General features: G+C 44.1%; 1 protein-coding gene across 4 annotated transcripts in view; it reads left to right on the top strand.

The window, feature by feature from the left end:
• The window catches only part of ZNF609 (zinc finger protein 609), a 113,529-nt gene that overhangs the window by 81,732 nt on the left and 16,791 nt on the right, over positions 1–15,006 (top strand). For 3 of the 4 annotated variants that reach the window (XM_066636029.1, XM_066636028.1, XM_066636030.1), the window contains one exon: positions 3,913–4,138. In XM_066636029.1, the coding sequence (XP_066492126.1) occupies positions 3,913–4,138 (226 nt within the window). Of the gene's footprint in view, positions 1–180; positions 200–3,912; positions 4,139–15,006 lie in introns of those variants that run through there. The other variant, XM_066636031.1, reaches the window with a different exon arrangement.

Here is a 15,006-nt window from a genome sequence, read left to right as displayed (position 1 = left end):
AAACTGGGTTGAGAGCCAGTTTTGGCAGTTGCATAAAGGACCTGCCATGCCAGCTGTGTCTGCTTCTGAATGAGTTTGAACAAGCTCCCGAACAGGAGATGGCTGCTATGGCACAAGGCACGCTGGAGTGCAACCCGGCTGATGCAACTGGTGCTGAGCCCGGTTCTGCCAAACAGTTGTGACCCCTTGTGACAAACAGGTGAGGAGGTGTTGGCCTCAACAGCATGCTGCCAGAGTGATCAGACAACCCGCAAGCAGCTAGTCCCCCCCACCCCCAGGGTAGGCAGCAGGCGAGGGTGGAACATGGGAAAGAGGAAGTAGCAAAAGGGGAGGAGAGGGGCAGAGATCTTTTTGGACTGAAAGTGGGTCATGGTGAAATTTATTTGGACCAATAGTGGATCACAGCAGAAACCTTTTTTGGACTGGAAGTGGGCAAAGACGAAAAAGTTGGGATCAGGGGTCTGTGCCTAAGGGATCAGTGCCTTAAATCAGAGGTCTCCAAACTTTTTGACCAGAGGGCGGCATCGAATATCTGGCATGGTGTTGAGGGCTGGAAAAAAAAATTTAAATATAAAATTTATTTAAATAAATTAGAGATGGAACTTAGATGAGTGAATAAATGAATGGGCTCATTCATTCAACCTCTCTGGCCCTTGAACACCCTCCAGACACAACCAGAGCATAGTTTCACTCATGTTTGGCCAAGTGGACCAGAGGTTTTCAGGGGACAAGAGGCTGGCCACGGGCCACATCTGGCCCCCCAGGCCAGGGTTTGGAGACCCCTGCCTTAGATTGTTGTGAGGCTGTAGTAGGGTGTTTTCTACAAACAAATGTATATTGACTGGGTTGAGGAGGTTACAGTGTCAGTACTGAAGACTTTTTTCTTTTGCAAGAATCTTTTCTAGTAGTTGTCAAGACATTGGAGTCTTGGGAAATGTTTGTACATAGGGTTGCACTGAGCTCTTGGACAACCTAGTTTCTTTTTCATCTCACTGCCAGGCTTGAGCACGAAATGAAGCAAATCAGTAGGACTTCCATCAGTGTGGCAGTGTTGAGTGTAATGTCACATGCATATCCGCATGCATGCGTAGGAGACTTGGGAGAAGGGAAGGGGTGTGTATATTTCACATACTAGAGGTGTCCAAGCCAGATGAAGCTTAGGACCTTATCTCTTATCGAGACTAGCACTGGCTTGAGAGTACTATTAAGCTGATACTTAACCAAGGTAAACCTCTTTAGAAACGGTCTACAGAGAGGAGCACATTGACTTAACCTGAATGTGTCAAATGCATGCTATAGTAGATTGAATTCCATGAAGGGAAAGGCGTCTTTAAATACTTTGTAGATTTGTCACAGACGTAGATCTAGCTCAGTTATCATGATCCACTCATCCAAATCATGGTTTAGAGGACCGAGAAAGTGTCCCACATGCTTGCATTCCATCATATCCTCACTCCTCCACTCTTTGTGCTTGATCTTCTTGCCTTTCTGTAACCATTGTTTGCCATGATGATGTCTTACATCAGTCAGTGGCTAGCTCTGACTTCCAAACCATCAGTTGAATTGGGTTTGCATGCATATGAATTTGATTTACATACTTGCCTAGTGATTTGGAAGACTGTCTGAATTGAACCAAACAGGTTTAACATGCCTAGAGTTTTGTAGGCAGCAGCCTGTTTAATGGTGTGCATGAAGTGTACTGGGAAAGTCATAGGTGTTTTCTGACATGCTAGATTGTTTTTGTTTTTATGAGAACAATAATATCATATAAACTCCCAACCGCACACTGAAGTGCTACAGTTGAGCACAGGTTTACTGCCTCAAAGAGAAATAGCCCCATTGGCTCTTCTGTCTCCTTGGAAGATGCATCCAGCTCAGTCACTGCCAATTAGACTGGCAGTCAGTATTAAACGTTGATCAGATTGGATTTGCTTTGTTCAGCTGTCCAGAGCAAGGATGTACACAGAAGGAAAAGGAGCCAAATGCAGGCAAGCAGGCAAAAGATAAATCTGGGTGTTCTGTTCTGCTATGTTAACATGACTGGAAGTGAAAATCCATCCCCAGTGCTCAACATTGCCCACATTTTTGGGCACCGAACCTTGTCAAAGGGGAGGCAGCTGTTTCCCTCAGTTATTGCTTGTGTGACGGGAAAGTTTTAATGAGATTGTGTGCACTGAAGGGTAAACATGAGTGCCTTTGCCTCTTGCCTCTCCAACAGGGGCAGTAGCTGGCATAATTATTGTGTCTTCTGTTTTTTCCCTTCAACCTCTGGACTGGATTATCCCTGAATTTTTTTTTTGGGGGGGGGGGGGGGCTTAGTAAATTAGTGTTGCAACTCTCCCTGGAGAGCACTGTGAGAACAATCTTGAGGTGTGCTTTTATTGTGCTGGATGAGTAGCATTGGGCATACAAGATTCAACTTGCTCTATTTCACTGCATTTAATTGCTTCATAAAAAGCCACAGCTAGCAGTGTGAGTGAGAGAAAGGGAGGGAGAGGCTAAGGATGATCTGGCAACTGTTCAAAAGCTAGAATTAGTTTGAGAGTGTGTGGCTGTTGGCAGTGATGTTCCATAAATAACTCTGACATTATGGTCATGAATGCCTGTGAGGTAGGGGAGGGGTGCAGGGTATCTCCTGGCAAAGGGGCTTGGAGATTTCTCATTTTGGCTCATCTGGGTCTGAGAAAGGCAGGCCTGTAATCTCTAGCTAACAGGCAGATTTCCCAATGTGACAGCTTGAAGGCTTTATCCTTCTGGCTGGAATGTGTCGGTGTTTCCCAGCAGGCATCCAGGACCATCACTTAAGTACTGAGTGGCATGTAGTACAATTTTCGAATTAGCTGGTGACCAAAAGCCAAATTGGAGACCACCTTTGCTGGGAAGTCTTTTCTAAGCCATGTGAACAGCCAGCATCCTTGTGCTGCAGTTCTCCTTTCAGTTCATGGCAGAGGGATTTACTTGAATTGGAGAGCAAGATCATTCTGTCTTGAAATGATAGGTAGGGAGAACAAAGTGCTGGGATTGCTTTTCTTTTTATATGCATTGCATGTTTCCCTGAAAATTGGTTACAAAAACAAAAAACTTGAGGATTTTTTGTTTTTGTAACAGCAGTGCTATCACTTCCTGGCAATCTTTAGGGCATGACTTATCTATTCCATCTTACATAATTTGCTTTCTATAGAAATTTGCTTTTCTATAGAGAGCAGTGGTTAAGAACTAGACTGACTTGGGTTAATTCTCACAGAGATGGTAAACCTGTCTGGCTTGTACCACTTGAGACTGCAGATGAAAGGTTACTATGATTGAATACTTCTGCATTAAAAAAAAATCCCTTGCCTGCAGAAGTCTTCATGTTTGAGGGTTCTGTTCCAGCCTTCTTGCTGTTGTGTCCATATAAATCTTTTTTTATTTTGTTGGGGCACATTCTGTCAGGTCATTAGTAAAAGTCGGTCATAGGCTTACCACCTCATTGAGAGTAGACCCTTCCTGTCAGGCTAAGGAAGCACACTGGGGAGATAGCATCTGGGGAATGGATTAAATCTATTTGTTGAGGTGGGAAGGGCTTGTCTTAGAAACAGGCTAAATCATCTATTGCAGAATTCCAGCTGTGCATGAACAATTCCAACAGATGGCTGCAGTGACATCTTCAGTGGTGCAGGCTTTGTTTGTAAAATATGGCATTTGCCAAACCTAAGCTGGTTCTGCCAAAATTTTACTAGATTCTGTTCTCTGGTGGTGAATGTATTGGACAAGATTCCCATTATCCCTACTCTTAAAGACACAGGCTTAAAGTATGGGACTTAAAAGCCAGGACCTCCTGATTTTGGGTGTTACAGAAGGAGAGAGCTGAACCCAACTGCCCCTCATTCATCTGTACTTATTTGTGGTAACTGCTGTATTTTTTTTTTCCAGATGGAGTCTCCAGTGTCCACCCCTGCAGTGCTACCATTGCATCTACTTGTCCCTGTTGTCAACAGTGATATCTCATCACCATGTGAGCAGATAATGGTACGCACTCGCTCTGTGGGGGTGAACACCTGTGATGTGGCATTGGCTACTGAGCCAGAGTGCTTGGGCCCCTGTGAACCTGGCACCAGCGTCAATCTGGAGGGCATCGTGTGGCAGGAAACAGAAGACGGTAGGTGTCCTTCAGTGACATTTGTTTGAGACCAGTGCTGGTCAGCTGGTGGCCCAAATGCAGCTCCTAACTGTGCACCAATTTTGTGCAATTTTGCACAGAATGAGTGTGCATTCCATTTTGCATACTGATCATAGTCTGGTGCTGCACCCTTTGCCAGTGGTGCTGCCTAAACCAAAAGCAGTCTTCAGGCATTCTGCCCTTCCTGTGTAAAATGAGAGCAGCTCTAGAGGCTTTGGAGATGTGCTCTGTGTTCTTATAGCTTGCCTTCTTTACCATTAGCCACAGCACTGTGAGCCAGCACCTAGGTACTAAGGTGTATGACTATTCCAGGTCTAAAGTCACCTATCATTGTGGTTGTCTTGATCTGGCTTCCTAAGGGTGTTTGTTTCAGTTTTTGAGTGGGTGTCCTACTCTGTGTTTAAGAGCTAGAAGATGTATCACTTGTTCTAAGCATTCAGTCTGCTAGGGTCTGCACTTTGGCCACTTCTTGACCTTTTCTAGTCCTCTTTTTTCAGTTAGTTGTTCCAATTAGGGCACAATCCTAACCCTTATGTCAGTGCTTTCCAGCACTGACATAAGGGCAATGCAGCTCTGAGGTTAAGAAACAAACATTCCCTTACTTTGAGGAGGTCTCTGTGAGTGACACCCAACTGCAGGATGTATCACATGTCCCATTGGCATCGCTATGCCAGTGCTGGAAAGTACTGACATAAGGGGTTAGGATTGCACCCTTAGTCTATTTAGTGTTTTGCTAATACTGGAGGTAGGATAGATGTTTACCAGATGTGTGAATGTTCTGTATGTTGGGGCATCTTTCCTGTCGGTAATCTTTCCCCCCGCATTTTCCTCCCTGTCTGAGTCAGTGTATGCTCTTCTGCTACCAACAGCCACCTCATCTCCTTCCTGAAGCAGTACAATGCTCCTGGGCAGCCAGCCAGTAGGAACTGGAAGACAGTCAATTACCTTCAGTGAGAGTGATGCAAAAACAAGGTTTTGCTGAGATGTAAAAGGCATCTCCTTGACCTGTTATAGATTCGTTTTGATGTGATATGAGGCAGAGTGAACTTGACAGATCTAAGAGGTTTTAATCTGAAAAGACACAGAGAAACAGACGCTTCACCAAATTGCTGGGTCCTGCACACTGGTATCTTTGCAGGAGATACCTGCAGGAGGTCTGGTCTAGAGGGTAGAGCCTCTGTTAGCCTGAAGATAACATCAGAAGGTCGCCAGTTGAGGACACCGGCAGCTCCCTGAATGGCTGAGAATGGCAAGACCTTGAAGCAGCTGACAAGCCCAGCTGAGTGATTCCACCTGCTCTTACTGTGAGCAAGAAGTGTCTTGGCTGCCCTCCATGTGAGAGATGGAGCTGCTTGCCAGCCTACGTGGGAGACCAAACCAGGAGGATCCATTCTGAAATGTTGGTTCTTGAAAGAGAGAACTTCTGTGATTGTAAAAATCACCTTGAGGGATTTAGAAATGCCTGCCTATGTAAACCGCCTTGAATAAAGTCAGAGGAGTAATCCAATGACCAGAAAGGCGGTATATACATACCTCATCATCATCATCATCATCATCATCATCATCATCATCATCATCATCATCATCTTTGGTGCTTTGAAATTCTGTGAAATCCATATGGGGGGAAAAACAAAACAGAATGAGAGATCTGATCAGTAAGCACCTGTCATGTGTTTTGTTGCCAGGCTTTTCTTGACTCTGTCAGATTTCTTTAATTCATGTTTTATCTTTCACTGTTGTAGCAAATATGTGGACCTGCAAAACAGTGTGAAACAAGAGATTAATATAATAAACCCATATGTTTCTCTTCCATTGTGATAGCTTAGTTCTCCTTCAAACTAGAATTTAAATTTGAATTCTTCTGTGTTGGGTGGTGACATTTTCCAGATTAGATCCTGCTCTACTGATTTGCACAGTAAATACACAGTCTCTGTTTCTTGATATTGGTATCCTCCCCATAAGTCAAATTTTCTTCATCCATTCTGACCTCTGAAATAGTCAGACATTTTATGCTGATAAAATAATTTTCATTTGTCCCCTTATCTTTTTATTTTAGCAGACATGTGACAACCTTATCATTGCAATGATATAGCTGCAGCTCTTGCAATATGTTGATGTCCACCAAAACTGCCCAGTCCTCCTTGCTGCATGTATTTCTGAGAAAGCTACTGCAGCAGGCAAATGGGGTGTGACACTTGTCCTATGTTGCTGGTTGTCAACTCTCTTGCTGTCAGGCTTTAATGGTTTTTGCAACCCACTGTTCATTCTCTTTCTCCCTCCCTCCCTCCTCCCCACTTCAGTCTGTGCAGCTTATCTGCCTGTCCTTCCATGTTAGATCTTTAAGAACAGCTATAATTTCAGGTCTTGCCTAGGAGGTATGCTGTGATTCCTGCAGCATAGCTATTTTTAGCCTGCTCTCATTCAGCAAATGTGTGTGGGGATCTTGCCTGCCAGGTTACTCTGACTGCTGCATGGTCTCTGCTATCAAAAATGATGATTCTCACTGTGCATTCTTTTAGATCAGCTCTGAACTATTGTTTCAGTGCAGGGTCTGGTTGGTTTACTAGGGCAGATATTGGTTCCATTCTCTTCTCCCTCCCCCACAAACCATGAAGCTAGGTTTTCAGACTACTGTTGAGAATTTTGCTAGTTAAGGGCATTTCTCTTAGGTGAGCAGTGCTGCTGAGCCTGAAAAAACTACAGGATGGATGGCAGGAGTTTCCCTCCTCCCCCAACCAATTATTATTCAAATCAAAGGGATGGGAAAAATTCATTCTTGTACAAATCAGCAGTCCAACCCACTCCCTTTGATTTTTTTTCCCTTCAAACCTCCAAGCCTCTCATAAATGCTGATTCCCTTTTCAGCTGTCCCTCCTTGGTAACCCTGATGGTTGTTGGAAGTTACTGTGAAAATCTGTATGAGTTGAAATAGAAGCTTCACATTATAACAAGGCAGAGAGTAACTGTTGGACTATTTCATGAGATCAGGTTATAATCTTTCTGCAGGATTGAACTGTGTGGACAAGTGGCAAAGTACAGGATACCCAAACTGCCACTCCCAGTAGCAGTTAACTAACAAAACTAGTTTGAGAACAAAATGTTATGGTCCTCCCCAGCTCATTCAGGTTTTGAAATCCACTCACTTGGTTGTCTCTGTCAAATCAGAATCTCCCTCTTCCAGGTGTTCAGGCTGGGAAGCTTTTTGTACAGGGCAAAAAAAACTGCTTTCTCTATTTCTGCCACTGATGCACCACAAATGACTGACATGCAAAGCTGGCCTAAGGTAGACAAAAATTGTGCTCCCATATTGTGAGTGGGATTTACTACCAAAGAGATTTACTACTAGGGAAACATCCATAGGATTTTGTGCATATTGTGGATGTGATAGGAGAAACGCCAGCTGATGAAATTTTCTCTTTTATTCCAACAATGGCTGCAATCCCAGACACAATTACTAGGGAGTAAGTACCAGTGAAAACAGTGGAACTGTGGAACATTTACTCATAAATGAGTAAACATGCACAGTTTGGGGCTGAAAGTCAGTCATGTTAGTGGTATGGAATGGTGGTCTGTTTTAAGCCTGCAGTCTTATTGCTCAAAACTCTGTAGGAATTAGTTCCTACTTACAAGTAGAGAATTAGGCCGCAAGCTCTCCCTGCCCCCCCCCCAAATAATTAACCAGTTTATAAAGAAGAATTTAGCGCCAAAGCTTTTCTTAGATTGCATTGCTCATTGTTCTCTCCTAGAATGTAAGGGAGAAAAATTTCAGCCCAGCATTTCTTTCTGCCATATTATATTTCTGTGTGCAGGGCCAGGGGAGACGCAGTCTAGTTATGGTAATTAGAATTTGTCATATTGCTGTAAGTGCAAAAACTTGGACTTGTGGAGGAATGTAAAGCTAAAATAACATCATTGTGCATTAAACAGAATCAAACAGTTTTCACATCTTGGTTATCTGCATCAAGGGAGGAGGTGCCTTTATGTGCATATGCTTATGTTTACTCAGAAGCAAGTTCCAATTAAATTAATGGGCCTTATTCCTCAGTAACTGTGTATGCTAGATGCAGGCGAGGGGGGGGGAAGACAAAATGTAACAAAACAAACAGTTGGAAGGGAAACTGGAAGAAACTAAGCTGTGCAAAGGAAAGAAGTTCTCCCCCCCCCCCAAGCCTGAGCACATTTCCTCAGGCTTACTCTCTAACAATTGTGTGTTGAGATGTATGGAAACAGAGATAAAATGCACAAAATGAAAAAAAAACTTGCAATTCTATCATGTCTTTCTTTCTTTAGACATTTCCTGTGAGATCTCCATCCCTTTCCTAACTGACCAAGCTGCTGGTTTTTTGGACTGATTTGTCAGTGATCAGTAACCTTCAGGAGCTTTACCAGTTGGCCACTAATGACTGGACATGCCAGTCAAAAACGAGAAAATCTTTCTGCCAGCCCCCCAAATTCTGCTATTGCCGGCTGTTTTACTAGGTGGGTCAATACTGACCAAATGTTAAAGAGCATGCCTGTGTTTAACTCTGATTTCCGGTGTTGACAAAGCCCAGTCTGTGCACCCCCATCTCTGCACAGAAATGGAAATGAAACCCAGCTCTGTTTCTGAGGGGGGGGAGAGAATACACTCAGTTGGGGGGAGCTGTTCCAGGCATCCTGATTACTCTGGCTCTGATGCTTTCTTGTCAGCTCAGGACAAAGAAAAAGCTGGAAGGCTAGCACATGGGGGAGTAAAATTCCCACCAGTCATGGTTCAGATGTGGTGGTTGTTGGCTGAGATGAGAGAAGAAGAGAATGAATTACTGGTGGAGCATATGGTAGTGGCACAGTACTGGGCTGGCACTTAGCACATGGACTTAGGGCCACTGGCTGAAATGGCAATAGTCAACTGCTGCAGGCACAAGCTGGCCTTGAGGGGAGATGGAGGAGAGAGGCCTGACAGGCAGGCAATTAAACAGAGGAGAGAGGATGCTTACTGAGGTAAGAAAACAAATATTTTGGGGGTTTACCTGTGTGAAGGAGGAAAGGATCTCTGAGAAAAGCACTGGTGGGTAGCTACCAGGGAAGCTGCCAGGGAAGGAGGAGCTGACAACGCAAAAGCCAAGTCTTCCCAGCATAGACACTGCAACTCACTATCTTTCAGCATCAAGATGGTGAGTGCTTGCTGCTGCTCATTTAACTTGCCATAGACATGTGGAGCTGTTAGCACTGCACACATGCACTGGCAGGCTCTGTGAGCAATGGGGGGTGGAGAGAAATTACAGAAAGCTGCTGCTGACTGGGGCTGGAAAGTGTGTTGGCAAGGTGCAGTGGTACTGAAGGGTAGCAGATTTTGCCACCCCAATAGCAGTTTCACTTGAAGCAAATGTTCCGCTTATTTCATTATAAGGTCAGCCCTGCTGACTTGTTTTAAGCTGAATGAGCCACTAAAATTTTTGAGCAGTTGTGTGCATGGCTGGTCTAGTTACTTAAGCCCCTGTGGCTGTGTCTCATCTTGCTCTTCTCTCACTCCAGTCATGTTTTTCAGATGTCTCTTTGTCCTGAATTCAGAGAACCATCCTGCCTATAGAAGGGCACAGAAAAAAATGCTTCCTATAGGAGGACAGTTAAAGAACTAGGCTTTGTTCCTTAATATCCATATTTGTCTGGTATTGCTCCTGTGGCTGTTAACCTGTGCAAGAATTATAGCCCCCATTGTCTGTTGTATGCTCCTTGGATGTGACCGGCTGCTTTTTTTCTTAGCATGACTGCCACCTCCAAGCTGCAGCTTGTTCTCTCTGCCTGCTATTCGCAGGAATATGTGTTAAATGCTTTTAAGGACATTTTAAGGCAGCTGTCTTAGCTGGTTCCCTAATTGTGTTAGACTTTATTCTGATCTGCCAGGATCATTAATGGATCTCATTATACTGGAATGCAGCACTCTACTTGCTGCCTTATGAGCTGCCAGGTTCCCATTTCCACTTGCTGTGATTAATGCCACCTGGAGTGAAACCTAGTTGTTGAAGAGAACCTTCAGTCTCCCCAGGCCTTCTCTTGTTTGGGAGCTACCAGTACCAACCAACCCCTCAAATGATGATGATTCAAGCACCATAGCTGCTCACCTGGGAAATCTCTCAGCCAATAGCAACAAGTGCTTGGAGCTAAAAAAGCCATTGTCTGACATGGAGCTCTTCATAGCAACAAGGATCACTGCATGGCAACAGCAGCTGCTGCACAAAAGAAACTTCATCAGAAGCATATTCCTCCAAATCTCTCTCCTTCCCTTTTATCTTAGGAATGTGAGGCACTCTGGGCTGCAGTGTTCCTTTTATTTTATTTTTTGGTTTTTGTTTCAAAAGGTATGCATTTTCTCTGAAAGAGGACAGGCAGTTCCATTGAGTCACTTGGTGAATATGAAAAGGTGGTGCCATTGTGGTTTAGTAAATTCAAATCCCTTTGAATATTGCATAATTAAATTCCAGATTCCCCAACACAGAAACTGAAATAGAGTGATGGGGCTATAGGATGCAAATTAAATAATACATACATAACCCCCCCCCCCTTTTTGAGGAAAATGCACTGCATAATCCTAGCTGAAGCAGTTTTAATAGCTTGGTGAAACTTCCCCCATGAAGTTTAGTGGCTGTGCACACTAGAAATGAGAACTGGAAAGGGCTTATGTAAGGAAGATACTTGGGAAGAAATAAAATAGCGTCTCTTCCTGACCCTAGTATTGAAATTAAGTTTGTTTATGTATTTTTAGCACTTGTGTATTTGAATGGTCACTTTTAGGCCAAAGCTTCTCAAAAGCAGTTTAAATACAATTAAAAAACAACAACAACCCTGTCATGTTTCCTGACTATAGGTAAGCCCAGTGCAAATAGCCCCTAAGGAAAGTAGTCACTAAGAAGAATCTATTTTTATAGCTCTAACTATTGGGTGATGGCCAGATCCCAAAGGATCTCCTCTATGGAGAACTCGTGCAGGGAAAGCATCCTACAGGTAGACCATAGCTGCAAGGATATCTGCAAGAGGGATCTGAAGGCCTTAGGAATGGACCTCAACAGGTGGGAAACCTTGGCCTCTGAGCATCCCGCTTGGAGGCAGGCTGTGCAGCATGGCCTCTCCCAGTTTGAAGAGACACTTGCCCAACAGATTGAGGCAAAGAGGCAAAGAAGGAAGGCCTGTAGCCAGGGAGACACACCAGGGACAAACTACATTTGCTCCCAGTGTGGAAGGGATTATCACTCCCGTATTGGCCTTTTCAGCCACACTAGACGCTGTTCTACAACCACTTTTCAGAGCGCGATACCATAGTCTTCTGAGACTGAAGGAAGCCAGTGATCATGATAAAATTTAAGTTTGCAGGTTTTTAATCTGGTAGGTATGAGGCACAAAATGAACAAAAATCAAGTGAGCCCGTAGACTGGAAAGACTTTTTTAAACTGTAAATGGGACAGTGAGAGACCACTTAACCTTTAAATACACAAAGAATGAAATAAAGAGTTGTATTCAATGAAAGTTAGTCATGACTAAGCACCATTGAAGTTAAGGAGAAAAGTTAGTCATAACTAACTCAAATCCTTTGAATGTCAGGGTTTACAAAATGGGGTGGGATGGGGAAGACTGTGTGTGTCTGATTTTCAGTAATTCCAAAGATATTTTTCAGTTAGTGCCCCTTAAACTTGTCCTGCCATATTCCATGCAGTGGTCACAAGAAGTGCCATTTTCTGGCGATAAAAGGTGGTGTCAGGAAAATGCATTTTCCTTGCAGTGGTAGTGCTTCCTTGGAGAAGCATGTCTGGGTGTTGTTATACCAGCTGAGATGCAGCTGCATATTTATTATGTAGAAACTAATGCAAGTGCTCTCAAAAGACTCTTAGTCTGTAAAGAATCACTAGCCTTCATGGTTGCCTTCTTTCCAATTCTGAACTGGCCAGTAGTAAGAGTTGCAATTTCCACACCAGCTCAACAAATCCTGGCTTAGCAGCTGGAGTTAGTAAGTAATATTTAGGCAAAGTGCTGCATCTCTCTGACCCTAAAAAAGTAGAAATTGGTTTACAAAGTGCAAGATAAGTATCAAAGAATAGTATCAACAGCAGCCTTACTATCAATACTAGGTGGATTTGTAATGCGATGACAAGTCTTTTTCTCTCTCCAGTATTTATACTAATTCTGAGCATTTTAATCATTGTAGACTCTGAATTGGTAATGTTTCCTGAGCATGGTCTTTTTCCTTCTTGCTCTCTTCTCCCCCTCCTTCCCAACAAGGGTGGTTTTTCAGAGGTGGATGGGTTAAAAGGCTGATTTGCAAATCATCTTGCATTTCACAAAATAATTCTCTGTTTATTTGCTGGAAGGGATTTTTTTTTTCCGCATGATTGATTGAGGTAGGTTAAATCTAGGACACGGTGTGTCAGGCAGGAGTTACAATTAGTCTTGTGCTTTGTTTGGTTGCCAGAGCAGCAGGCAAAGGAGGGGGCAGTTCCACCACTGCTGAGGTCTCTGCTTTACAGAGCTCTTCATCTTTCTCCTGTGATCATGGTAGCGGGCAAGCTGCCAGAACGTCCTTCCTAATCTGACCTGCCAGCTCAGAGATGGAAGCAGCTGCTGGCATCTTGCCATGCAATTAACTTGTACGGCTCTGTAGGAAAGCAGCGTGTGAAGCCTGAGCTGAAAGCCTTACAAAAACAGCCTTCCATTGAAGAGCTGGAGGCTGCTAGATGATGGTGACACCTGCAGGAGGATGGATCCTAGAACACTGAAAAGGAAGTTATGGGGACTGAAAAATGTCATTTGGGGTACAGCAGAGGAACCATGATGGCTAGGAACTTTGTGCCAGGACTCCATTAATGAGGAGTGGGGAGGAATCTGCCCCCATTCAAGTTCTTTCCAGGGCTGAAGTCAGAGGACTGTTTTTACTTACACATACGGAATATGAACTTAAATTGTTTCTTTTCTACTTTGTGCCCAGGGTTCTGCATTAAATCTTCCAAGGCCCAGGTATCTTACCAAGAACAAAGGACATATTCTCTCTCATGCTTCTCTAGGCTGTGCTGTTCTTTCAAGGCATCAGGCTGACTTCTGCAGTTGCCTAGTGCCCAGATGATGTTCTGAAACTTACTTCAGTGGTGAGATGGATTCATAGCATCAGTCCTGCCTGAAGTGTGGGCAAGGGAGAATTTCATCTTTTTCAGGGTGGGGAAATCTCAAAAATGGTTCCATCTAAGGTCAATTTGTGTAGCTCCTTGAGTACCTTGTGTAGCTCCCCAGCACTTGGCCTATAGTTTTTGGATACATGTGTCACTCCATCACATCTGATATGCAGCGAGCACAAATACACCAGTATAAATTGCATTCGCTTAGGTCCACTGCTTTTGAAATGCACACTTTTGGTATTCGTTTCTAAAGTACCCATTGCTCTGCTAGTCTAGGCCTGTAAAAAAGGCCTAGACTAGCTTATTGACAGCTTGTCATATTTTTCAAGTTGTGTTCACAATCTGAGACATCCAAGCTGCAAATATATTTCTTTCCTATATTTAAGCAGTGTTTGTACACTTTGGACTTTGCTCTCCAGACTGAGAGCAAAGTCCAAAGTCCAGCTGAAATGTCTGCGTGACTTCCTCTTTGCCGACGATGCAGCTATCACTACCCACTCTGCCAAAGATCTCCAGCAGCTCATGGATCGTTTTAGCAAGGCCTGCCAAGATTTTGGACTGACAATCAGCCTGAAGAAAACACAGGTCATGGTTCAGGATGTGGACTTACCTCCCTGCATTACAATCTCTGCACATGAACTGGAGGTTGTCCATGACTTTGTGTACCTTGGCTCAACTATCTCCGACACTCTTTCTCTCGATACCGAGCTAAACAAACGCATCGGTAAAGCAGCTACCACGTTTTCCAGACTCACAAAGAGAGTCTGGTCCAACAAGAAGCTGACGGAACATACCAAGATCCAGGTCTACAGAGCTTGTGTCCTGAGTACACTTCTGTACTGCAGCGAGTCATGGACTCTTCACTCACAACAGGAGAGGAAACTGAACGCTTTCCACATGCGCTGCCTCCGACGTATTCTCGGCATCACCTGGCAGGACAAAGTTTCAAACAACACAGTCCTGGAACGTGCTGGAATCCCTAGCATGTACGCACTACTGAAACAGACGCCTGCGTTGGCTCGGTCATGTCGTGAGAATGGATGATGGCCGGATCCCAAAGGATCTCCTCTATGAAGAACTCGTGCAAGGAAAGCGCCCTACAGGTAGACCACAGCTGCGATACAAGGACATCTGCAAGAGGGATCTGAAGGCCTTAGGAGTGGACCTCAACAAGTGGGAAACCTTGGCCTCTGAGTGGCCCGCTTGGAGGCAGGCTGTGCAACATGGCCTTTCCCAGTTTGAAGAGACACTTGGCCAACAGTCTGAGGCTAAGAGGCAAAGAAGGAAGGCCCATAGCCAGGGAGACAGACCAGGGACAGACTGCACTTGCTCCCAGTGTGGAAGGGATTGTCACTCCCGAATCGGCCTTTTCAGCCACACTAGACGCTGTTCCAGAACCACCTTTCAGAGCGCGATACCATAGTCTTTCGAGACTGAAGGTTGCCAACTGTACACTTGAGTGTGGTTATGTGATACATTTCCTAGGAAGCACACCCCAAACATCTATGTAAGGGACCAGACATTCTGAGTGGCATAAGAGGTGTAAAATTATAGAATTTCTGGTGGTATTTGAAAATTACCACTTTCTTTCTTCCTTAAGAAAAAATAAGGGAAATGTAAAGTATTTGTAGTGATTTTGTTTTTTGTTAAGTTTTTGTGTTTCAGTCCCAAGTGTCCTTCCATCACATACAGGTTTCTTAGCTAGTCCTG

This window comes from Tiliqua scincoides, chromosome 8 (genome assembly GCF_035046505.1).
Source record: "Tiliqua scincoides isolate rTilSci1 chromosome 8, rTilSci1.hap2, whole genome shotgun sequence".
In the NCBI taxonomy this organism is placed as follows: Eukaryota; Metazoa; Chordata; class Lepidosauria; order Squamata; family Scincidae; genus Tiliqua; species Tiliqua scincoides.
Note: the sequence above shows the minus strand (reverse complement) of the source record. Positions and strands in the feature narration are given on the sequence as shown.